Genomic DNA, 27,285 nt, shown 5'->3' on the forward strand with positions numbered 1-27,285 from the left:
TCACACTTTGGTCCTTCCATACAAGCGCTTTAACACACTTTGGCTTCTGAGGGCATTTCATTTTTTGTTCAAGGTTTCACACACAAGAAGAAGAAGAAGAGTTGGTTTTTATATGCCGACTTTCTCTACCACTTAAGGGAGACTCAAACCGGCTTACAATCACCTTCCCTTCCCCACAACAGGCACCCTGTGAGGTAGGTGAAGCTGAGAGAATGTGACTTGCTCAAGGTCACCCAGCTGGCTTCGTGTGTAGGAGTGGGGAAACAAATCCAGTTCACCAGATTAGCCTCCACCGCTCATGTGAAGGAGTGGGGAATCAAACCCACCTCTCCAGATCAGACTCCACCACTCCAAACCACCGCTCTTAACCACTACACCACGCTGGCTCCCTACACCACAAGGATAAAACTCTGTCCTCCTGCAGTTAATTACGCTTCAAACCATGTTTTCCAAAGCATGTTTTGATTGGGGGGGGGGGTTGCCCTTTACCTTTTAGGTGTGTGATTTTTTTTTTTTTTTTTTAGAATGTGTTTGCCTTCAGAAGCCAAAGTGGGTATAAAGAGCTGATATGAAAGGGACTGTAGATGCAATTGCGTATGCAAGATTAGTCTTGCTCATGTTTTAGCAATACACAAATTTACATCAGCAATGGCTAAAAGAGATGCGAATCTTCTGAAGGACTTGAAAAATGCAGTAAAGTGTACATGCTCCAATTTCAAAATTAATTGGATAAATGCCCAGAGTTGAACTTGATTTAAGGATAAATGGGATACAGTTGGGAGAAAACTACAAGGACAATGCAATCACAGAATGGGATAAAATCTCCCTAATATGGTGCAGTTCCCCTATGTGTGCGTGCAATGTTTTCTTAATTATATATGTCTCTGTCCGTCTGTTATTTTATATTGTGCTCAATATGTGTGTCATTTGTAAGATATTGTAAGATATTGTGGAACTGCCTGCCCCAGGATGTGGTGATGGCTTCCAACTTGGAAGGCTTTAAGAGGGGAGTAGACATATTCACAGAGGAAAGGGGCATTCATGGCTATTAGTTAAAATGGATACTAGTCATGCTGCATACCTATTATCTCTAGTATCAGAGGAGCATGCCTATTATATTGGGTGCTGTGGAACACAAGCAGGATAATGCTGCTGCAGTCGTCTTGTTTGTGGGCTTCCTAGAGGCACCTAGTTGGCCACTGTGTGAACAGACTGCTGGACTTGATGGGCCTGGGTCTGATCCAGTAGGGCCTTTCTTATGTTCTTATGTTCTTATATTATGGATTTTGTTTAATTGATAAACAGTGTGAAAGACTGGTTCTTGTAGGTTATCCGGGCTGTGTAACCGTGGTCTTGGAATTTTCTTTCCTGACGTTTTGCTGGCGAAACGTCAGGAAAGAAAATTCCAAGACCACGGTTACACAGCCCGGATAACCTACAAGAACCAATGAACTCTGACCGTGAAAGCCTTCGACAATAGTGTGAAAGACTCTTGAATATGGTCTTGTGTTTGATGGTAGTAGGGAAGAGAAGCCAAATACTATCCTTGAATCCGGCTCAGACTCTGAAATGTAGGGTGGAGTGCTTGGGAAGTATGGTAGATCAGAGGGTGGCAAAACATCACGGTGTCCATTGTGTGCTGAAATGGTACTGGAGAAAAATTGTGCTGCATCTCCCCCCTCCCCCCACACACACTGTGATTGACATTGGAGGGAGAAGCAAATGGACACCAAACAGAAAATACATGTGTGTGTGTGTGTGTGTGTGTGTGTGTGTGTGTGTGTGTGTAAAGTGTCATTAAGTCACAACAATTTATGGTAATCCCATAGGGTTTTCAAGGCAAGAGACTTACAGAGGTGGCTTGCTATTGCCTTCCTCTGCATAGCGACCCTAGCATTCCTTGGTGGTCTCCCATCCAAATACTAACGAGGGCCAACCTTGCTTAGCTTCTGAGATCTGACCAGATCAGGCTTGCCTGGGTCATCCTGTTCCCTGTTACTGGCCCCTCACTGTGACATTTTCTTCCTCTCTTCTGAGAAGAAGCTTGCAATCCTGATGCTTGGGATGAAATCCTGAGACCTGTCAGCCCTGGATAATGTGCAGTGATGTCACTGATAAGCCCGTGGAGTTATGCCATTAAGAGGGAAAGGGAAGTGTGGAAGTCACAAGAATATACCTGTGCTTGGCTAGGTAAGAAGTTTATGGCATAGGGCTTCTTGTTTGCTCTGGATCTCTGTCATACATTGCAGCATGGATGAGAGTGGACAGGGACGTTCAAACAGCCCTAAAGCTGACAGCACCACATGGTCCATGCGGCTTGGGCACATGCTATGGTCACAATAAGAACGGTGCTAGTGACCCTACACTGACCCTACATCATTGCTATGGTCCAAGTGCAAACAGCGTGGAAGCTGCAGTACTGCCTGCACTGCAGAGCCAACAGTTAAATTTCTCCCAAGCCTCCAATGACCCTCCAGGATAGCAGTCTACCATGGATTTTCTCCGCAAGTTAAAAAGGCCTGTGTGTGAATGAAATTGTGATGGTGCATTTTTTTGGTAGAGGATTAATTCAGGCTTCCAATCAGCCATTCATCTGGCTGCCTTTGACACATGAGAACTGTCTTCAAATGGGGAAGAGGTGCAAAGAGTTCTTTCTTATGTCTTTTAAAAAGGTAAAGGTCCCCTGTGGGTCATTCCTGACCCATGGAGTGATGTCACATCCCGACGTTTACTAGGCAGACCTTGTTTACGGGGTGGTTTGCCAGTGCCTTCCCCAGTCATCTTCCCTTTACCCCCAGCAAGCTGGGTACTCATTTGACCGACCTCGAAAAGGTGGAAGGCTGAGTCAACCTTGAGCCAGCTACCTGAAACCGACTTCCATCGGGATCAAACTCAGGTCGTGAGCAGAGCTTGGACTGCAGTACTGCAGCTTACCACTCTGCGCCATGGGGCTCTTTATGTCTTTTAGGCGACCAATGAATAGGATAAGGCATGTGCAACTAGAGAAGCTAGTAAAAATATTGATGGGCTGGTGGTGTTTATGTTTTTCTTTCCAAACCCAAATAAACATGTGATGGAGCTGTTGTTGAATGCATGGATTACCATGCTTTCAAGAAAAGATCTGCAATATGTATTTAAATTTATATCACAATTTACTATGCTGGCGATCCACATTATTCCAAGGTGCCAAAAACAATGCTTCCAGAATCAGAGAGCATTTTATAACGTTTCTCTGTCTCTCTTTCTCTGTCTCTCTCTCTCTCTGTCTCTCTGTCTCAGTCTGTCTCTCTGTCTCTCCATCTCTCTCTCTCTCTAATGATAATTCACAGTGGGTAGCCGTGTTAGTCTGTCTGCAGTAGTAGAAAAGGGCAAGAGTCCAGTAGCACCTTAGTCTTTAAGGTGCTACTGGACTCTTGCCCTTCTCTCTCTCATGGTACAGCTCCAGCCAATAGGCTGTGAGCTAACCACACCAAACTGCTGTACAACATTTCTGGTAAGGTAAAAACAGTTTCCCCCTTTTTCAAAACTAAATATTTTGACAGTTGTCCCTAGATGGATTTTAAAAAAAATCTATATAGGCTACCAATGTGATATCATTTTTAACAGACTCTACAATTTTAATGTTGGCAGTTTGTCATTTATGTCTAAGCTGATATTATAGAAAATTTGAATGTGGTTTTAAAAATAAGTGTGTGACATTTATAAATACTTCTAAATAACCTAAGCAGTACCTGCTGTTGAGAAAGGAAACCATTCTTTGCTCTCTAAGTTGATTCACAGCTCACCTAACAGAAAATAATTTCAGACAATTGTGACTCAATCTTGCAGCTTCTTTTCCTTTTATTTTTTTTTAATTGACTCATATTCCTGAGAGTATTTGTTCAATGTTAGATAAGCATCAGGATCTGAATCTGATTTCAAGTTCCTCCTCATAGGAGCTTATAGACTTACAGGCAGCCTTGGTGAATTTTTTTTTCATGTTCCTATATGCAAAATATTAGCGTCAAATATATATAATTCTGAGGATCCCAGGACACACCACTGAGCAGCTATGACTTCCCCTTCTGCACTCTTTCCCCAGATGGAGTTCAGTCTCCTTACCTCAATTAAATCTGGGAAGAGAACAAGGGATATACAAAGCAGGTAGTTTGTTTTTCTCTAACCAAGGGATCCAGAACCTCTTTGAGCCTGTGGGCACCTTTGGAATTCTTACACAGGATGATAGGCAGGGTTGTCAGGTCACCCCTCCCGATTGGCAGGAGGTTTTAGGGGGCGGGGCTGAGGCGGGCGTGCACATGTGATTTAACACTCAATTCCCCGGCTCAAGTCCTCGTGCCGGCGTCCCAAGTGGTGTTCCCTCTGCCGTGATGCAGCGCTTCTGGAAGTAAAACTGAAAGTGCCGTCATCACATAAGCACGCATGCACATGGCCGCCGCTCCGTAGCAGCCGGCGAGCAATTACCCGCCAATACCACCCACCTGGTAGGTGCAACCACAAAACAGCTGCTGTAGAAGGTGCAGTCATCCACAAAATGGCTACTGCTGGACGCAGAGCCTCCCACACAGAAGAAGCCCAAGCACAGGGGACAATCCACCACTCCAAACCACCACTACACCACGCTGCCTCACACATATACTTTTAGTTTGCTTAGGTGGAGGAAATATGCTCTTAGAAACTTCCTCTCCATTGCTCATTAAATATTGCAATTTCCAGAGAAGTTATATATAATCATAATCACACTAAGAATGATATTTAAGCAGTATGTCGCTATCTCTTAATAACTTTAAAATGGTAAGATTAATGTTTAATTCATGGGACAGCGTAACCACGTAATATTTGGAGATCACTATGGTACTACTGTAATTACATTTGATTACAGCAGAGGCTGGTTTTGCTTTTTTATTAGAACAATCAGTTACAGAATTTCATATGTGGGTGATTTGTCTTGATTTTGCATTATTTCAATCATTGTATTACTAATGATATAGAAGTACGGGGAGTTATTCCTTTTAATTTCCGTGCTTACTTTGGAAGACAATTTTAATTCTGCCAGGACTTAGGGGGAAAGGGAGGTGGGGGAAAATATCCTGTTTGATTTGTCTCCTTTACAGCTTTTTTGACTTTATATATCATTTCTAGATATTGACGATGCAAAAACAGGTATAAAATTTAGCAGCAATGCTTGTTAATGAATTTCATTAATATTAGGGTTGCCAGCCTCGAGGTAGTAGCTGGAGATCTCCTGTTATTACAACTGATCTCCAGCTGATAGAGATCAGTTCACCTGGAGAAAATGGCCGCTCTGGCAATTGGACTCTATGACATTGAAGTCCCTCCCCAAACCCTGCCCCCCTCATGGCTCCACCCCAAAAACCTCCCGCCAATGGTGAAGAGGGACCTGGCAACCCTAATTAATATGGCTGGGGGAAAGGGTGACCATAGTTTCATCCCCAGATGTGGATAAAGTGTGAAACCTGAACTCTTGGACTGAACACCAGCATTGCCAAAACATTTGGTTACATCTCTGCATATAATCATGTTTGGGACCTGTCTGTATTTTTGACGGTGCAGCGCTCTGATGGACTGACCCAGCACATTCTTGCAAAGGGCACCCACACAAGCTGGGGCTGATCCCTATTAAAGATAGCAGGGCAAGATTGTGAGAGTGCAGTCCACATGAGGAGAATGTGGGAGAAAAAAAAACTACTGAAATTTCATTCTCAGTTCTTTTCAGTGTGGTTAGTGTTTTATTTTGTATTTACACATCAAACTAGGCAGTTGTAAGCATCTATTTGACTGTGTTCTAGAATGACTTTCAGATGTCTCACGTTCAGGGAAGCCTTTCCGTACTGACATATGTAAGAAGCACCCTGACCCTTGAGTGTTACAGAAAGTTCTAGAAGAGGGACCTTGTGAACTTCCCATATGAGCTAAGAGCAAAGCCTGGAACCTGACCAATACTCTTTCTTTTTGGAAAGCTTACAGTCATTACTAATCATCTTCAAGAAGAATTCTTGATAAGCATTCAAAGTCCTGATCATAGTTTGAAAACTTCTGCACTTGAGGAGCCAGAATGATCATGTCTCTTTTATGTGACTTGAGCATTAAGTCAGTTACATTTTTGTTTCTGGCATGCTTACAACGTCTGGTTTTTACCAACAGATCTTCCACATGACGTACGATCTAGCAAGTGCTGTGGTGAGAATCTTCAACTTAATTGGAATGATGTTGCTACTTTGTCACTGGGATGGCTGCCTTCAATTCTTGGTCCCATTGCTGCAGGATTTCCCACAAGACTGCTGGGTGTCGCTAAATGGTATGGTTGTAAGTATTGTTCATTTTTCATTGTGTTTTTTCAAACGTTCTTCTAAAATGTTTGTTACTGTGTTAGCTCTAAACTGTAAAGAAAAAGGAATTTGTTTTGTTGCTCTCGGCTATAGAAGGCTTGTTTGTCTTCTTGTTTGTCTCTTTTTACTATGAGTTACGAGACAACCTTCCAAAGTACTCCACTAACAAACCTTCTATAGTTGAGAACAACAAAATGTAAGGTTGTCTGGTAACTCATAGTAAAAACAGACAAACAAGAAGGGACCAGAAGATAATTAATAAGCTGGCTATATAATAAAACACAGCTGTAGATATTGAAGATCTATACTAACAGCCCATTCCTGAGAGCTGGACAGTAGTGCTGTAGTGGTGCCGCGGAGCCTCCAAAGAGTCTTCACTATGGCAGCGAAGGGGAAAAAGGGGCATTTTAAAGTAAAAAAATGGGGAAAGCCCCATTGAAAACAGTGATGTGGTGCCAACAAAAAGGTGATGCACCACCGCCATTGGTCAAGGGGACAATCCCGGGCTGAAAGGGATTAGGAAGCTGCCTAACAACAGCTACATCCCCAGAACACACCAGGAACGCCTCCCAGGAGGACACCAGCGGGAGGCTGAACTGGCGTCCGAGGGCCACACTGGCACCGCAGTCGAGGGGGCCCGGCATAAGTGCCCCTATGCTGGCATCCATGTCAGTTTAGACAGCGCAAGTGGCACGGACACCCACATAGTTGTCACGCCGCTTCCTAAGCCCATTTGGCCCCCAGCCTCAGGAATGGGCTGTAAGAAACATACACATGAGTTTCCTGTGACTCCTGGGTAAGCCCACAGGTGGCTCTGACAATTTGGGTGGGCCCACTCTTGGGCAACCTTAAAACGAATCACAAAGACTGTGATTTCTAGACCAAGCACATTACGTAACTATGATAGTGTAGTACATACTGTTGACGGGATTCAAGCTTGCCTTGTTTGGATTAGTAGTAAAGGGGCCAAATATGGTACACAATGAAAGAGCCATGCTAGTGTTTCTTCATCTGTTCCATTTTTGAGGCAGACATTTGAAAGAAGTTTTGGAGCTGAGCCCAGTGGAATCCTAGGCTCAAATTAAGTGCTGCTTCCAAGATACTTGATTGCTACTAATATCATCTTTAGTAACTTTCAAATCAGTTTTTGTAGTTATCATCATCATCAATAATAATAATAATATGCCATGTCGTACTGATTTGCTTGGACTATGATAAGGCCATCTTTTAGCAATATTGGTGTTTTTTACCCATTCGTAACCATTTATATTTGGTGTTTGGTTTTGTTTTATGAGAAACCATCTATGCTGCACAAGCTTGTTCTGTTGTTTACTCTGATGGACCATTGTTCCCCCAGCCCATTCTGTGACGCTGTCACTCTCCCAGCAGCTAAGTGACTATAGACATCTCAAAACATCTTTAACGATAAGTGGCATGTTTGCTGTCACCTCACAGTGCAGCTTTCCTGACAAAATAGTGACATATCTTCAAAAATGTAATTACTCTAATAAAAGTAGGTCACAGAGTTGCTGACTGGCGTGTCTTGACAATCTCTATGCAGTCTGTGTTCCGCTTTGTGGAGTCTTCTCTGCATGTACTGGAAATTCAAAGTACTTATTTCCCGCTGAATCGCTGAAAAGAAACAGGAGTCAAACCAAAGGAACAAAAGCACCGTTGAATCAGCTAGTCAGAGTGAAAGAAGCAGATTTTGTATTGTGTTGAATGAAGAGTCCAAGAAGAGACGGTAAAAGCAAGCACAGCAGAATCTTCTTTGGAACTTGTACCTACTAGGAGTCTATTGCTTCAACTCCACACACAAATGGAAGTAGGTCTCTCTGAAACCACTGGGACTTAATTTCCAGAAAAGGCTCCTTGGCTGGAAAAGTTCATAATTTGAGAGCAAGTAATTGCACACACGCATTCAGTAGTATTGTTCAATTCACAGTTAGTTCTTTTTCTCTGCTTCTGGAGGCCACCTCCAGAATATCATAAATTATTTGCTAAGCTCACAGTTTGCTGTTCTATGGGAGAGGAAGAATTTAGAAATGTGGACGTCTGTGTGGATTGCAGACATAATTTACAGGTGTTATAGTTGACCTATTATATCCATAAATTGATGTCTGTTTTGATTATGATAATGTTTGCCAGGGAGGATATTACATGTGTCCAGAGTTTATCAAAACTGTAATGGGAGGTTTGCTACACAATACAAATATTTTATGAGCTGTAACTAAGACGTGTAGGCCAGACATTTGTTGAAAATGATATGCTACTAGTGATTATGGTAGAATACAAAGAAACAAAACGATTTGACTAATTTTCATGAATAGGAATGACTGAGAAATCCCATGAGGGAGGATTTCACAGTCAAATCTTGGTCCTCCCTACTTCGGACTGCTTTGTCTAGCTACCTTTATCCAATCTTTCCTCAAAGAAGCTAGAGGGGAGTCCCTCCAGTATGTATTCACAATAACCCTTAGGGGTAGGTTAGGGTGAGAGTCAAAGCAGATGTGAAAGCAACCCCCAGTCCACCACAGGGATGCCTCAGCCATTAGAAGGATGAAATTCCTTCTTTTTATGGTGGGGGGGGGGGCAATCCTGATAGGGACCATGGAATAGGTGGAGGAGCTGCTCCTATCCCCCCCTCACACAGCATTTGGGCTCTTGAAAAGGCTATATGGGGGGATTTATTGGACTTTGTCCCCAGTAATGACCCAAAGCTCCTAGCATCATTCTCCTCTCCTCCATTCTATCCTCACAACAACCCTGTGAGATAGGTTAGGCTGAGAGTGTGTGACTGGCCCAAGGTCACCCAGCAAGTTTCCATGGCACGAGTGGGAATTCAAACCTGGGTCACCCAGATCCTAGTCCCAACACTCTAACCACTACACTGGCTCTCAGTCATGCTATCTTGATCTCAACCATCTTGTGCTGGAAAGGGCTCACCCATTATGAAGCAAAAGGAGAAGCATAAATCCGTATTCTTCTCAGAGAGATTGAACAGCACCACAGAAGTTATTGTTCATTAAGAACATGTAGATGGTCTCCATCATATGAGGGGAAATGGCCCACTGACAGATTGACCACTTGCCCTTGTTTGTGGTTGCCCATTGTCCCATAACATTCACACCATACCTTACCCAAATTCAGTAGAAGATAATGAAACCTTTCTTTGCAACTTAATTTGTTAGGGTTTTTTTTCCTTGGGGAAAAATTACATTTTACTATTGCACAGCAGGTGCGTTGCCTTTGAAATTATGCATATCTGAATTTTCTGTACTCCTGTCTCTACCACATTCTATATACTGTCTTGTAGCAGTTTCAGGGATGGGGAAACATTGACCAACCTTGGGCCTTCAGAATGGCATACTTGGGCCAGAAATATGAATAATCATAGTGTCATCCTGTGGCAAGGAAGTCTGTCTATTCTATACTTCCATAGATACAATTATATTTTACTATTCCACATCCAGGTACATTGCCTTTGAAATTATGCATGCCTGGATTTTTCCCCCATTCAGCCATACACTCCAGTCCCTACCACATTCTACCCATTAGACTGTATTGAAGCAATTTTGGGGATGGAGAAACATTGACCAACGTTAGTCCTTCAGCTTGGTGTACTTGGGACAGTTTATAGCAAAGTTTGACATAAGATGTTATGGTGACAGACAAATACAATGATGATTGGCTGGGCATCATACTCAAAATGGGCATACTAGTATAAAAAGAAAGAGAAATCAAATTTATATCACTCTAAAAATTCACTGTCTTCGTCTATGTGTGTGAGTGTGAGGTGAAATGTTTGGTAGTGTGTAACAATAATTCTTTCAGAGGCAGCACCTTTTCTTTCAAGGTCAACTACATACATATATTAGAATCTGATGTACATTTATCAGAAGGCAGGGCAATTATTTGAAATGGGCTATGTTGATCATGTCCTTCACAATCATTGGTTCTTCTTTAGATGACTTCAGCAAGAAATATTGAATGTGACTTGCAGGTGGAATTGTGTGAGCTAAAAAGCCTTCTGACATATGATGAGAGATTATTTCTAGTTCAGAGATTTTAAAAATAATGTCATGAATGTATAGGAAGCATATCTGGTCACAGATCATGAAAAAGTATATCGTTGAGGTCAACACTGAATAGCAAATTAATGGGTTGGAAAACCATCTGCTCTACCTTTGGACTGATATAAATCCCCCCAGGTTCGTGACACAGAGGTCATAAGAATATAAGAACATAAGAAGAGCCCTGCTGGATCAGACCAGTGGTGCCTTCTTCCAAATATTGAGCACCAGAGAGTCATCATGGCTAGTAGCCACTGATTGATTAATCTCTCTAAACCTTTTTAAAGCTGTCTATGCCTGTGGCCTTCATTGCATTCTCCAGTGGAGAATTCCACATTTTAATCACCCATTTTAATTGTTTTCATCAGAACAGGAAAGTGCTATCACTACCTGAACTTCTGTATAAGGAACTAGTTGGGATGGTTGTAAAGGGAAGAGGGAAAGCAGGGCCAAATCTACATTTTTGAAGGGGGGCAAAATTACAAAATGACACCCCCCATATATTATATACATATTTTTTCTTTATATTATTGCATATAATCAATGTATATAATCAACAACTATTAATTAATTCTATCTATAATGTTTGAATATTCCCTCAATCCTTCTGCGCACATAAAAACCCAACCCAAAAAGAAAGATTTTCAGCCTAGCCTTTTCCCAGACATTTTTTTTTAAATACAGCACACATAATTTGGACATGGAAACACAAAACACACCTCACGCTCCTTTGCAGCCTGATAAAGTACAGCCCAAGAAAAGTTTTGTCTGCCAATTATGCTGCTAGAAGCTAAAATGACTAAACTGAAGCTACTGTACTTTAGTCACAGGAAAAGACAATAATGCTAGGAAATGTTGAAGACAGAAGGAAAAGAGGAAGACTCACCATGAGATGTATTGACTCAATAAAGGAAGCCACACCCCTCAGTTTGCATGACCTGACCAAGGCTGTTAACAAGAGGACGTTTTGGCGGTCATTGATCAATAAGTCAGAAGCAACTTGATGGTACATAATGCACATGAACAGGCCTTCCATTCTTGTCTTCTCCTCTTTCCCAAGGTGTAAAACCAGGCTCTTTGGGGAAGGCCAAGTCTATCAGATGAGGGGGCAGGTATACTCTTGGCCTTTGGCAAAGCCAAGCATAACATAAGCATTGTTTACAATGGAGGACAAATGTGGGCACCCCGCGGGCCCATAAAATTGGACCCCTGGCCCAATCTTTACCAAACTTGGAAGTTCTTGTAAAGAGAGTCATGCTGCTAATTTGGTGGCTCTACCTCAAAATACCATCCTCCACACCAGAGATCCGCAAAAATTTCCCATAGGGTTTAATAGACCCAAAATTTTTTGGATATTAGAAACACCCAGAAAGAAACCCATATCATTATGGGGATTCATCTTTTTTCAAGATTTTCCGAAAAAAAATGGTTCTATTGAACTTGAATCCAAAAAATACCGGGGGGAAATTGGTGCACACCCCTAAGCTGTCAAGCCTCAGAGACCCCTGGAGCAAATAGCTGTTTTGAAGGATGGACTCTATGACATTATACCCTGTTGAGGTCCTGCTCCTCCCTAAACCCCACCCTCCCAAGACTCCACCCACAAATCATCAGGAATTTTCCAACCCAGAGTTGGAAACCCTAGGTGGTGGGTGGAAGGAATGGATACATGAATATTGACTATGTGCATGAATGGGACACTTAGTTGTAAGGATTATGCATAGGAAGTCAAGGGCACAGAACAATTTTACCCTCCGCTGTTATCATGTAAGAGTAAACCATCATTCCTATTTATGCCTTGCTTGACCCAGTCAGATTTCTGAATAAATTCCTATATTGCTGTTTCACATTCTATATGCCTACCCAACCCAGATGTTTGAAGATGGATGGCTACTCTGAAGAGTCTGGTGGAATGAGCAGGGATTAAAATGTTCCCCTATGAACTTTTTAGATTTGTGGGTTTTTAAAAAAATAAGATGTATATGTATCCTCTTTCTCAAACACAGCCCTGCCTACCCACTTTCTAAAGGATTCTGAATAGACAGAGTTGGTAGAATCATGTGCGTAGCCATTCTGCATGTAGTGGATGGTGGCACTAGGTTCCCTAAGGTATAACTTGTACTTTGTACTTTTGCAAACTTTTTCACCTTGATGCAAGTCCACCATGTAGTTCTTATTGCTCATTAGCAGCAGCTTTAAACTAGGGCATTGCCGTATGCCATTTCCCACTGATTCTCTGAAAGGAGCATCATGCTCCAGAATTGGATTTAGGTCTTTTTTGATATGCTGTCATATTTTTACTTGATAGCTGCAGTTGATCAAAAGAGGTGTTCTTTTTATGCTGCTTATTCTGTATTAATTATGAATCTTGCTTTTGTTGATGGAGGTATGCATTTCACTTTTGTAATTTTATTGTCAAGAACTTCTAGAAGATATCAATGTTTAAGCTATGAGTAGCTTCACTGAGCAAAGGGTTCCCAGGCTAGGGAACATCTTTGAACCAATTACCCCAATAACTTGCGTAAGGCCTTGGAAGTATGCTTGACCCAGGTCAAACTCTATAAAAGTAATCCTGGAATTGTTTCTAGGGTCTAATAGACAGAAGGAGGAGGAGGAGGAGGATCAAACCGGCTTACAATCTCCTTCCCTTCCACTTCCCACAAAAGACACCTTGTGAGATAGGTGGGGCTGAGAGAGTTGTGACTAGCCCAAGGTAATCCATGTGTAGGAGTGGAGATTAGAGTCCACCACTCATGTGGAGGAGTAGGGAATCAAACCTGGTTCTCTAGATTACCGTCCACCGTTCCTAACTACTACACCACGCTGGCTCCAGCCAGCAGAATCAACAGAGAATACACATTTTCTGTGCACCCATTACAGAAGAATGGTTGCTACTTTAAAGAGCATCCCTTGAAGTACTTTTTTTCCCTTTCCCCACTTTACTGTTTCAAACTTAGAACATCTCCTGTTTGTTTGGATTTTTCCTACTGCCTGTAAATGGCTGAACTGAGTTACAAAATTTGCATCTTTACATTTTTAGAACTGTCAGTGTAGTTTCCTTGAAGAAGCTTTAGCAGGTGGGTTCTATATTTGCTCTGCAGGATAATTTTGTAGATCATCTTGTAATCAGAACATTGCAGCTTGATGCTCAGGGATGGGTAGATATTTTATTCTGCTGCATATAACGGTATCTGAAATGATTACTAAGCATTTCTGCATTGTCTAGTGGCATTGCTGTTACTCCACTAACAGAACAGTTGTCCGGTGAATAACTGTTGTGTGTGGGGGGAAAGGTGGAATCTGAAATGCATAAATGGTTAAAGCATATTAGAGCAGCACTTAACCCAATTGGGAATATAACCACGTGATATACTGGTTGCCAGATTCCCTTCATGTGGACCAACAGCAGTGCGTGAACCAGTTCCCCACAGTGGAATGGCATGGCACATCCAGTAGTCACACACATACTGCAGCATGTAGCCATGTGGGTTTGGACACATAAGCAACTTGTAGCCACCATGGTGTAGTGGTTTGGAGCGGTGGACTCTGATCTGGAGAACCGGGTTTGATTCCCCACTCCTCCATATGAGTGGTGGACACTAATCTGGTGAACCGAGTTGGTTTCCCCACTCCTACACACATGAAGCCATCTGGGTGACCTTGGGCTAGTCACAGCTCTCTCAGCCCCCCCTACCTAGGGTTGCCAAGTCCCTCTTCGCCACTGGCGGGAGGTTTTTGGTGCAGAGCCTGAGGAGGGTGTGATTTTGGGAGGGGAGGGACTTCAGTGCCATAGAGTCCAATTGCCAAAGCGGTCATTTTCTTCAGATGAATTGATCTCTATCGGCTGGAGATCAGTTGTAATAGCAGGAGATCTCCAGCTAGTACCTGTAGGTTGGCAACCCTACACCTACCTCACAGGGTGTCTGTTGTGGGGAAGGGAAGGTGATTGTAAGCTGGTTTGATTCTTCCATAAGTGGTAGAGAAAGTCAGCATATAAAAACCAACTCTTCTTCTTCTAACCCGTTTCATTTAATTGAAATCACATTGCCTTCTTTCAGATATTGAGCACCAGAGAGGTACATGAGGGCCTTACATTTACAAAACAGAAGTATATCTTTAGTCAACCCACATCCTGAAATGCAGGTATCTGAAGAATGCTGAACCAATAATGGTTGCTGGTAAGCATAGTTACAGTGATGCATTATGGGGCTTGTTTTAGTGCACTTGAGGAAGCATCTGTGCCATGCAGTGCCATTATAAAAAGAAAGTTTCTGCCATTTACAATGCACTTAGAATTAAGTCTGAATACCTGGTTCCACAGAGGCTGAAAGCCTTTAAGATGTAGCCGCGCTCTGTATCTTTTCATTCATGAGTCATGCAAAAATGTTTCCACTCGGCTATAAATGATCAGAGGGTGGTTGTTCCTGATGTAGCTTTCCTGGCTCATACTGCTGCACTACCATTACATCGCTTAGTACTAATGCAGTAGTTAAGCTTCATCCTGAACACGTATGTGTTTGACCAGTAGTTCATAGGGTAAAGCTATTAGTAGCAGAGTGTTGTTTCAGCCTGTCAGAGATTACAGGCATTATGTTTTCTGAACTCTCACCGCAGCACTGTTGAATTACCTTTATAGTGAAATATGTGGATGATGGTATTATCCACCAAAATGTGCAAATTTATGGATTAGGCAAACAGTCTTGAGAAGTGTTAAGCACGCTTATCCTGCTTAGATTTGGTTTCGCTGATGGCAATAGCCAGAGGCCTGTGTGACTCTTTGACAACACTGCACTGATACGGAAACTAATTCGCTCTTCCATTCCTCCGTTGCGCCCTGTTGAAATTAAACTGTAAAGCAGGAATAGGCTCACAGCTCAAGAGTTTAAAGTTACCCAAGTGCTTCTGTATTTCACCACTTCTGGCTTAGATAGTTGCATTGAGATGATTTCTTCAATAATTCCTATGGTGTATCAACGTCGTAAATTGCTGTAAAAAGATTATTTCTGCAGAGAGTTGTTCCATACCCTGCGGTTTTCACAACATAGATGGCATTGTTTCAGGTCAGGTTCTCTGAAAAATGTATTGCTTACTGTAAGAAGAATGCTTCAGCTCCTAGAGACCATGCCTAATGTGATTTTTTTTAAATGAGTAACACTATTACCCTGGGAGGTTCTCTTTGGAGTTCTTGCAAAGGAAATCTGTTGTGGAGTAGCCAGTCAGGTTTATGTCACTTCACTCCTTCAGCTGTCTCCAAGACTTGTTACTATATAAAACTTGGGTATCGTCTGCTTTTACTTTGTTGTCATATCACCGTTTAACAACATCTTTGCTTGACTGTAGCGGCAGCCTGTTGTATAATGGCTTTGCCTCCAACAATTTAAGTATGTCACAGTTTTAAATATTTTATAAGGACAATGTAAAAACAAAAACAAATGAAAGGGGGAAAATATTTCTAACCCAAGAGAAGAATTTCTGCAGAGTTGATGCTCTATTTATTTATTTGTTTTACATTTGTCCCCTGCCTTTCTCCACAATAGGTACCCAACACAAAGATTTTCACAAATATGAAGCTTAAAATATTGAATATAAGAATTGTATGTATGAAAAAAATGCACTTGGGAATGATCGGCTGATGAATTATTAGGATAATGATTTTTAAGATACTTGTATACCATTTAAAAACCTGAAATTTAATACATATGTACTCTATGCTCTAATTATCAGGAAACTCTGAAAGTAGGTCATTTTGACATTAGGGCTGAGACAAAGGGGGAGAGCTTTCCTCAAAAGCTTTCATCAGCTGCAAAAAGTACCTTCCTCTGTTCAGTAGCTTCTATAACAGCAGATACAAGAAATTGCAAAAATGTTTGCCCATTCCAAGTAAAAACAGGAAAATTACCCGCACTCTGAATTGGCTTTGTGACATTGTCATATAACCAGGCAGATTTCATTACATGACATGGGGACATAAACATATCCTCTTTGTGAAATCTGGGTTAAACAATGGTGTCAAGCAATGAGCAGCCTGTGCACAGTGTCCAGAAAGTTGAACAAAGGAAAGTCAGGGGTAGGGTTGCCAGCCTCCAGGTGGTAGCTGTTACACTGACCTCCAGGCAACAGAGATCAGTACACCTGGATAAAATGGCTGATTTGGAAGGTGGACGCTATATTATCCCCCATTGAAATCCCTCCCCTCTCCAAACTCCACCCTCCTTAGGCTCCACCCCCAAATCTCCAGGTATTTCCCAACCTGGTCCTTAGGGTTGCCAGGTCCCTCTTTGCCATCGACAGGAAGACTTTTGGGTGGAGCCTGAGGAGGGCAGGGTTTGGGGAGGGGAAGGGCTTCAATGCCATATAGTCCAATAGTCAAAGCTGCCATTTTCTCCAGGTGAACTGATCTATATCAGCTGGAGATCAGTTGCCATAGCAGGAGATCTCCTGCTGTTACCTGGAGGTTGGCAACCCAGCGGTCCTGGCAACCCTAGTTGAAGAGGTAAATTTTAGCCCTCCATGCACTACTTTCATGCAGAAAATAACATTAACTGTACCCCTTTTATCGGCTTAGTCAAAGCTTACAACTTGTAGGTTACCCCATAACGGGTGTCCTGACTCAAGAGCCACTGTGGTATAATGGTTAAAGTATAGGATCTTGGAGATCCAGGTTCAAATCCTCACTCTAGCAGGGCAGTTTGCTTTGTGACCTTGGGCCAGCCTCACACTGACACCCTAACCTTGCTTACAGAGTAGTTGTGAGGACAAAATGGAGGAGAAGAGAATGATGTAAACTGTTTTTGGTCCATATTGGGAAGAAAGGTGGGGTATAACTGAAGTAAAATAAATTAATGAAGAAAACCAAAGCAGGCCAAGCCCAAATGAAATGGGAAATAGAGCTTCAGGCATTACACAATCTGATTGAACGTTTGCGTTAGCCATTGAGAGAAGGGTTCCAGTAGCAGCACATAATGCCTGATTCTACTTCCCCCAACACATACCAAATTTATTAGTGATAGTTAAGAGAGAGAAGTTATTTTCTTTCATCCCCCTGATCATATGGGAGTATGTGTGTATATGTGTGCCATAAAGCCACAAATATTGTTATATTATTGATGCTAAAAAAAAAAAAAAGAGTCCTTTATGTGAAAATATTTGTTTCTAATTTGGAATTTATGAAAAGAGAGAGAATGAAAAGGGATCTTTTCAAGGAGGGCTGTAGGTGGTACAAAGAAATGCCTCAGCATTTCACTAACGCTTCACTTTTAAAAATAAGTTTTCTTCAGTTTCTGCTGCTTCTCTTCAGCACTGGAGATTAGCAGTCCCTAGGTTACAGAGGGAAAGTCTTCTTTACTCAGTGATTGTGTAATTCGCTGCCAGTATGGTTGCCAGGCCTATGCCTGCCAGTCATAGGAGCTTTTGGGGGAAGAGAGCTATCACCTGGGGAAGGGGAGTATTGCTGGTGCCGTGATATCAGTTCCGGTACCAGAAGTGACATCATAGCATCCATGATGTCCACCCCCCCTTGACAGTTTTGGAGAGTGGACTCTACAGCATTCTATCCTGCTGATGGCCCCTCCCCAAAGTCCATCATCCCCAGTACAGCTGCCAACCTCCAGGTACTAGCTGGAGATCTCCCGCTATTACAACTGAGCTCCAGCCGATAGAGATCGGTTCACCTGGAGAAAATGGCCGCTTTGGCAATTGGACTCTATGGCACTGAAGTCCCTCTCCTCCCCAAACCCCGCCCTCCTTGGGCTCCACCCCAAAAACCTCCTGCCAGTAGCGAAGAGGGACCTGGCAGCCCTAATCCTCAGATTTCTCCAGGAATTTCTCGACCCAGAGTTTACAACCCTAATTGCTGGTAGCTGCTTTTACTTATCTGTATGTAGTACTTCTGAATTCCCATTGCTCAGTTTGTTTTTTACCGCTGTTTTTGGTAATTGAATTTGAAATGGCTGCTAATAAAAATGTGGCACTCTGAAATGCTGCAACTATGGATTTCTTTTCTGTCCCATTTCAAGGGCCTCTCAGTTTGCCTCAGGTTACTTTGCACTGTGGATATTTCAAATGCTCGAGTGAGACAACGAACAAACAAACCCTCTAAACAGGGAAAACAAAATTCATTGTTTTCTCATTTTTTCCACAATTTTCATCTTCTTTTTGCTGGAAAACAGAGGCATCTGTTTGGGGGCAGTAATTCTGCAAGCTCGCAAACCTAATTCTGGCAGTTAGAACTAGCCTGCCATAACCGGGGATGGGAAAGAGGGAGAGGAAGGGCCCCATCTTGGCAATAACCTTCACGCTTCAGATTTTCTATATCAGTTTATAACCAAATGGGAGGGTGTGGATGAGTGATGACGAACCTTGCTTAAGGGACGAAGCCGCTATGTGGCAATAGAACTGATTTGCTTGACAATAAGTGAAATCTCCTAGGAATAACTTCATGAAATTCAAGTAAGCTGAAAACCCCGTTAAACAACAGATGGTTGCCTAATTTGGTGGCTGCTTCCCTCCCACCCACCACCCATGGGAGTTTTGAGAATGAAGCCAGAGAATGAGGAATGCTCACCTGCACACTTGTGATGGTGCATCAATAAATTGTTTCCAGCCTAAAAAGGATAAAAATATTGTCATCTGTCCTGGTCAAATATACTGCAGGATGAGGCCACGATGAGTACTAAGGATGAACCAAGGATTACCTTCTGAGTTGGAAGATATGACTGCTAATGAAATTCAGTAACAACTGCTAGGTGCTTTCACTGCTTCTTAAGAACATAAGTAGAGCCTGCTGGATCAGACCGGTGGTCCATATAGGGAGGAGTTCTAGTATTATGGGAGAGGGAGAAAAAGCTCTTTCTACCCCTTTTCTCTACTCCCACTTCAGTCTCCCTGTGTACCATGCCTTTTGCCTTGGACTGTGCATGTAATAGAAAGGGCTATATGAAAGTGGGCGGGGGACACATTTATAAAGGTTCCTTTCATGAAGTCTCTTTGCAAGTGGAACATTAGTATAGTATGAAATGGGCTGAGCTAGTATGTTTTACACAGTGTGCCTAGTACTTTATTCATGGGGTTACTTTTAAAAAGGCATTCTCTATCTGCAGCCTGAATTTAACTGTCTAAGATCTCAGGATTCTATCACTTCTGACTGCTTTATTTGTAGATCAGGCCAATACACTATAGAGTAGGAGAAAGCATTTGCTGCAGGTCAGGGCAGAATGGATGCATAGGGAAACTGAGCTCCTGGCTTTCCACACGCTGTGCAAAGCCCATTTTACTTTGTACTTTTTGAGCCATGGTTCAGTGGCAGAGCATCTGCTTGGCATGCAGAAAGTCCTATGTTCAATCCCCAGTATATCCAGTTAAAGAATCTGGCAGCAGGTGATGTGAAAGACCTCGACCTGAGATTCTGGAGAGCCGCAGCCAGTCTGAGTGGACAATACTGACTTTGATTAACCGAGGGTCTGATTCACTATAAGGCAGCTTCATTTGTGTTCATGTGTATTATTGCCCAGAATCTGGTCAGGAGAAAATTCAGGAAACAAAGTGTACTTTGGAGCAGTGGTGACTAATATATGGGATGCCCTTTACATTAGAAATGGTACATTTTACTTTGAGGAGGAAGGCCTCTGATTAGCCTCATAAAGTCCCATGACACTCACAGGCTCCAATGTTTGAATACTGTAAAATAGGGTTTGTTCCAGTATTGTCTGTAACATGGAGAGGGGAAGGTTTTGCAAAAGCTGCAGTAGTCATACCTTAAAAGCCATATGTGTTTTATATTTTCTCAGAGGTAGCTGAAGCCAAGTTCCAATCCACAGTAAATCTTTTTCAATAGGAACTGACAGCAATTTGTGCAGAGCAGAATTTAAACCATGTCTCTCCTATAGCTTGAAGAATCCAGGAAAAAGTTGTATCAATTGATTATATTCAGCTCTTGTAAGCAAGCCCATTGTGATGTTCTGAAATATTAAACATCTGGCAATGCATACTGGTTTTGATAGTGTGCAAATCATAATGTATGATCAGAGAGGCATGACTGATTTGGCCCTTTCAGAGCCATCTTTTCTTCTTCATCTTCTTCATCTTCTTCTCTTTCGCAGTGAACTCAACAGAACAACTTAGTTGTGACCAATTAGTACCTTTTGCTTTCAGTGGGAGTTAATCATAATTAACTTTAATTCATTGTGTGGAAGACCGCATTCTTCTGTGACTAACAGAACAAACAGAATCAGAAGGTGGAAAGACCCTTAAACCCTCAAAATGCACTCTCTTTAACTACAGTTGGCTGAAGATGACATCTAAATTAAGGCTCAGACTTGGTAAACTAATTGCAAATAATCAGTGATTGCTGCTTTTACCAATGTGAAAGAATCCCTTGTGTCCTCGAGTCTGACTATGTAATCAGTCTTTGGATATACACTTTGGGATTTCTAAACAATTACTGTCTTTAAAATTGAATGTGAGTAGCTATATCTCCCAACTCAATTCATACATCTGATGAAATAGGTTCTAGTCCTCAAGCTTGTGGTACTATGACTTTTAGCAAATATCAGTCTGGCTATTGCCACTATATGTAGTGCAATCACATGATACTTTACAGGTATAGAAAAAATTAACAAAAATAATTCTGGGATACATAAAATGTAAAGACCAATACTGTGTGACAGCAGTATACTAAACTTACTCCAAAATTTCTCTGTGCTAATGAACTTCCATCATATATGCACAAAATGTGCCTGGATTTCATTACAAAACCAACAATGATTGCTGGCTCTGTTATATATCCTGGTCAGTCTAGCTGGGGAAAGATGCCAATGAGGTAACATTTTAAGGGCATTCTTCCTTAAAGTAAGGCTAATCGGGAAGGGCAGTTCTTCAGACAGTTAAAAAGGACCAACCTCTTGTGTTAATCTTGTGACCTAAACCCACTTGCCATTTTTAACTAGCTTTTAACCAACTGGCATTTGTTCTTAATACATTAGAAATCTGAGAGAGTGCCCTTTTCATCAGACGCCATGAGCAGTTCAGATTAGGTCAAATCTGTCATAATCGCACCCTTATTAAGAAGAAGAGTTGGTTTTTATAGCCAAATTTTCTCTACCTTTAAGGTGTCTCAAACTGGCTTACGATTGCCTTGCCTTCCTCTCCCCACAATAGATACCTTGTGAGGTAGGTGAGGCTGAGAGAGATCAGAGAGAGCTGTGACTAGCCCAAGGTCACCCAGCAGGCTTCATGTGTAGGAGTGGGGAAACAAACCCAGTTCACTAGATTAGAGTCCGCCGTGCATCTGGAGGAGTGGGGAATCAAACCCTGTTCTCCAGATTAGAGTCCACCGCTCTTAACCACTACACCATGCTGGCTCTGTTATGTATCCTTATCAAAAGAAAAATCTTAATTATAGATATTGGAATGCTGGGATGCTATTATTACTATTCATAGAAACTATACCAAATGAGATGGCAGTGTTATCTTTAAGAAAAAATGCCTCAGAGCATATACAAAATACCTTTCATACCTCGCTAGGGTTTTCAGGTCCCTCCTCTCCTCTGGCAGGAGGCTGTTGTCGGAAAGCACGCATGTGTCTAGAACTGGAAGTACCGCCTTGCAAAGGGCCTTTACCTCTTAGTTTGAGTGGTAAAGCGGCCTTTTACCACTCAAACTAAGAGGTATAAGGCCCTTCATGAGGCGGAACTTTCTGTTCTAAACTGGAAGTGACATGCACAGTATGCACGTGCGCATGCACGTTTGCCCGGCGACCCTTAGGTGATCGGTGGGCAGAGGAGTAAATTTCCAGGGGTTTGCCCACCATCAGCAGGCACCTGGCAACCCTACACCTCACTGAATATATGGTCCTACACAATAACAAGTATCTTCACAGGATTAGTATAAGACAACATGAGAGTTTGTTGCTAGGTTAAGCGCTAGACTGAATAGAATGCCAGAGTGATAGTTTTTAAGAAAGAAAAAGCATGGGGGGGGGGGGGAGAGAAGAACAAACCAAATAAGCCATAAAGGGGAAATAAGTGACATGTGGGGTTGGCATGTGCCCACTAGGGGTGGGAGATTTCCCACCCCCAGCAGGCCTTGTCCTCTGGCACTCCAGTGGCCAGTGGAGAAACATTTTTTTAAACAAAAATTCACCATTGACTAGGCATTCTCTAGGAATCACTGGAAACTCCATGATAAAATCAGAGAGTTTCTGACAATTCCTAGAGAAGACTGGCATCACTTCCAGGATTCCCCCCATGTTGAAAATATGCACACAGTGCCAAATAAAGGTTTGGTGCTTTCAGCTTTTGCAGATCATCATGAGAGGGGAGTTTGGGTTGTCTTCCCTGATTATGTTATCAGTAATGTCAAGGGATTCTAACATATTAGCTTATATTTTTAGGTATAATAATAACACTTTATATACTTCATAGCCTTGAATGTTTTCTTCTTTCTCTCCCCCCCCCCCTCTCTTTCTTTCTGGAATGAAATTAAGAATGCAGTATTAAGAAAGAAATCCGTGATGTGAGACACCGTTTTGTTCACATGAGATAGAATCATAGAGTTGGAAGGGATCACCAGGGCCATCAAGTCCAACCACCTGCACAATGCAGGAAATTCACAACTACCTCTCCCCCACCACACCCCTAGTGACCAGAAGATGGCCAAGATGCCTCCCTCTCATCATCTGCCTAAGGTCACAGAATCAGCATTGCTGACAGATGGCCATCTAGCCTCTGTTTAAAAACCTCCAGAGAAGGAGAGCTCACCACCTCCCGAGGAAGCCTGTTCCACCGAGGAACCGCTCTAACTGTTAGAAAATTCTTCCTAATGTCCAGACGGAAACTCTTTTGATGTCAGTTCCTCAAAAAGATATTACTGGGAAAGTTTAGTTTAGTGATAATTGGTATGGCTCTTCTTTTTAGTCAGATATGTTATGAGCTGTCTTGAAAACGAGCAAGCAGTTGTGTTCCTAAACACATAATCCTGTGTTTTTTTTTAATCAGTCCTCTGTACTTTTATCTGACTGAACCTCTTTTTTTCTTTCTTGCAGAATGATTCCTGGGGGAAGCAGTACTCATATGCCCTCTTCAAAGCCATGAGCCACATGCTTTGCATTGGTTATGGAGCCAGAGCCCCCGTCAGCATGTCGGACCTCTGGATAACCATGCTGAGCATGATTGTGGGGGCCACCTGTTATGCCATGTTTGTGGGTCATGCCACAGCCCTGATTCAGTCTTTGGATTCCTCGAGGCGTCAGTATCAAGAAAAGGTAATTTGCTCTGAAATATGATTCCTTTTATCTCCGAGGCTTACTTATTACCAAGCTATGTAAACCTCTGCAGGAATATTCAAAGAGTATGTTCAGGGAAACTGCTGAGCTGTTGATTTAAGAAGTGGCTCTTTTTGGAAGTGGTGACTATTTAGATGAATGCAGAATACATGAAACTGTCTTATACTAACTTGGATAATTGGCCCATAGGGTTGCCATGTTTTCAGTGGTGGCTGGAGATCTCCTGCTATTACAACTGATCCTCAAGTGATAAAAATAAATTCCCCTGGAGAAAATGGCCGCTTTGGCAATTGAACTCTATGGCATGGAAGTTCCTCCCCTCTCCAAACCCCACCCTCCACCCCCAAAATGTCCAGGTATTTCTCAACTTGGAGTTGGCAACCCAGTTGGTCCATCAAGTTCAGTATTGTCTGAGTAGACAGCAGCTCTCCAGGATCAAAACAAATATTGTTTTCTTCTACTTATAATGCATCTTTTTTGCTTTATTCTATGGCCCAATCAATTTCCTCGATTCCATCTTTTTCATTTTCCCACTACTAATGAAGTTTTAATTTTAGACTACTAAATCTTAATTGATGCTAAAAGAGAACATTAAAAAAAAAAAGACGTGATCACCCCACCAGTATTAATTTGAACTTTGAGGGGTAAGTTCATTTAATGAACAGTAGACATTGCAAAGACATTCAGGCCTGTAATCCTTCTCTATAGTTGCATGAAAATTCTGTGATTCTCAAGCATGTATTGTGGGCCTTTGGGAAAGGTGCGTTTTCAGAGCTGTGTCACTCAGTTACGCAGACCAGCAACCAGAGAATAAGCAGCTACAGTAGCAATAGAAGTCAGCAGTGCTATGGCAACCCCACAGCAGATTTTATCCTCAAATGACAGGGCTGGATGGGATCATATCTTGCTCCCCACAATGCTCTGTGGTCAGACGTATGTTCATAAGAGAATGTGGCTGGAGAAGGTGGTTGTAGAAATGACACAGCTTACTTACCTTTGAAAAAAATCAGGAATGGCATTATAAAAATTAATAATTTACAATTTTAAAAAGGAAATGCTCCCTCGGTATCTGTAAAGCCATTCATGTACAATGTTTGAATGAAAAGAGTCTGGACAAAAGAACCACCTGGTGTTAAGGTTATATGTTTCTGCAAAACCAGGGGAAACCTAAGCTTTGTAGAAAAATATAAAAGAGAAATGTAAAGAGCAGTTTCTGAGCAGGAGTTAGGCATAATAGGGAGGAGGGGAGAGGCCCTGGGGACTGTGAGGGAGAGAAGAGAGCAGGAGGAGAGAGGAAAGCGGAAGCTGGTGTGAGTGGAGGGGGAAAAGATGTGGAACAGGGCTGGGGGGTGAGAAAAAAATGGAGTCAGAAGGGCAGGAGGGAGGCAGAACTGAAGGTATCGCAGAGAGGATAAGTGGGAGCTGGCAAAGACAAAGTGTGGGAGCCAGGAACAAATGGGGAAGCAAGGGCAAGAGCTGGGGAGGTGGCAAGGGCATGAAATGAGAAGAGAGCCAGCTGGAGAATAGAATTTCCTCTCCTCCATAAGCCCCCATAGATCCCCCCATCTTTTTGGACTCTGTTTTATACATGCCTGAAATATTTTTTCCAATGGCAAGAGGCAGACTGTGGCTGCTAATGTTTTTCTTTCATATTGTTTAACTCTTAATTTAAAAAAACCTGATGAGGATATTGAGGGATGAAAGGCAAGAAAGGAAAAGAGGGAAAGATAAACAGATGCAGAGGAAGTGATAGGCAGTAGTGGTGGTGGAAGGAATAAATGTTATTTGTGGGTCTCTATTTTGCATTCATTATCAGATGATGATTCCAGATACATGTTCTTTTCCAAGCCATCCTATGGTTGTAAGAGAAATGTATTGAACTGTATGAGCAGCTACCTCCTAAATGACACTCACCAGTAGAGCTCTGTCACATGCTGCTGTACAATTAATGGATAGTCAAGATGAATAGTTAAGAAAAAGACATTTCCTACCCTGTGAAGGTCACAGCCATTGAAATCAGAGCAATAGATACAGTTAAGGAGAAGAGGGCTTGCAATCAATGATTTTTAAGGGCGATTTATTTTGCTTCAGTGCAGGTTACACAGTAGGAAGTCGTTTTTAAAAGGGAGGAATAAATGTGGGCAGAACATTAGTTCTGAAGGAAAAGGTTGAGAGCAGAATACATTAGGTTGCAAAGGAGAAGCAGAGAAAAATAAAGGTGAGCTGTGCTCAGGTCAACAATGAAATGCGATGAGAGAACACACTGAAAATGGGGTGGTAATGCGAAACTTTCAGTTGACAAAAGACTCGGTTGATCTGGCAGAATGGCTTGGCTGTGGAAGAAGCTGGAGGGAGGAAAATGGGGTATTTTGTCTAGAACAACAAAGATGAAACATGACATCTATGCATGATTTTGGATTGGGATTTGGTACTCAAAATGATCTTTCACATACGAGCGTTTTCTCTACAAGTGGTTCTGGTGTCATGAGGAACATAATTTAATTATGGGCATCTCTGTGCTTGTCACAGTGTTGATGTGGAATTATAAAATGGCAGTCCAGTGGCACCTTAAAGACCAAAAACTACTATTCCAGCATGAGGATTTTTGATTCAGAGATCTAGAACATGCTCATTAGAACATGCACATTTTGGCTACCTACCTGACAATTTGACGTGCTGGTTATTTCTTATAAACCACTTCATAGCCTCCAACACGCATACCAGCAACACCAGTTCTCCCTGTACAGTTCTGTCAAGGCCTGTTTTTTTTTTTTATATAGATTTTATTGGATTTTATACTAAAAATTTTCCATTGCATTAAACAACATCTATGACAATATAAAATTTCAATTCTAACCTAAAGTTGTTATAGTTCCATAACATATAATAAAGAAAAAAAAAAGAAATAAAAAATTTTGACTTCCCCTTCACCTCTATCTTCCTCTTAATAAAAAGTTCATCTCGTCGTAGTTAATCTAATCTTAATAAACTATCAATATCCTGTATAATAAAAAAAAAACCATAATCTGTTAGTAAATATAATTATGCTTATTCATTATAAAAAAAACCAAAAATAATCCTCTGGATCAGATTAGAAAATATTCTTCCATTCTTCCCTATTTTAACTCATATTCACAATAATGCATCCACGCCTCCCATTCCCCCAGAAACCGAACGTCATTTTCTTCATTTAGAATAGCTATGAGTTTTGCCATTTCTGCCACTTCAAACATTTTAACAATCCAGTCTTTTTTCTCAAGAATTTCTAGCCCTTTATTCCCAAAATGATGTCTTAATCTTAATTCCACTACATTAATAGCCATGCCATCCGTCCACACTATCAAAGCCTTTGGATCCAGCAATCATGTTTAAATCAATCCTTTAACCATGGTCTAATACTTCCTTCTGTAACTGAAATAGACCAGTCAGGTATGGGAACAGGATTTCTTTGTTCTCTCTCATTTCCTCAGACAGGATACGTATCCAAAAATAACTCTTTCTGGGCTTCATCTCCATCGTGGCTTCAATCTGTATTCCTTGACCTGCTCTCTTCTTCCTTATATCCACACGTCGTTCCATGACTTTT

At 41.9% G+C, this 27,285-nt stretch overlaps 1 protein-coding gene across 1 annotated transcript in view; it reads left to right on the forward strand.

Moving 5' to 3' along the window:
- The window catches only part of HCN1 (hyperpolarization activated cyclic nucleotide gated potassium channel 1), a 234,958-nt gene that overhangs the window by 135,285 nt on the left and 72,388 nt on the right, over window positions 1–27,285 (forward strand). The window contains exons 3-4 of the mRNA XM_056848743.1: window positions 6,163–6,324; window positions 23,460–23,678. Of these exons, the coding sequence (XP_056704721.1) occupies window positions 6,163–6,324; window positions 23,460–23,678 (381 nt within the window). The remainder of the gene's footprint in view (window positions 1–6,162; window positions 6,325–23,459; window positions 23,679–27,285) is intronic.

This window comes from Euleptes europaea, chromosome 4 (genome assembly GCF_029931775.1).
Source record: "Euleptes europaea isolate rEulEur1 chromosome 4, rEulEur1.hap1, whole genome shotgun sequence".
Taxonomy (NCBI): domain Eukaryota; kingdom Metazoa; phylum Chordata; class Lepidosauria; order Squamata; family Sphaerodactylidae; genus Euleptes; species Euleptes europaea.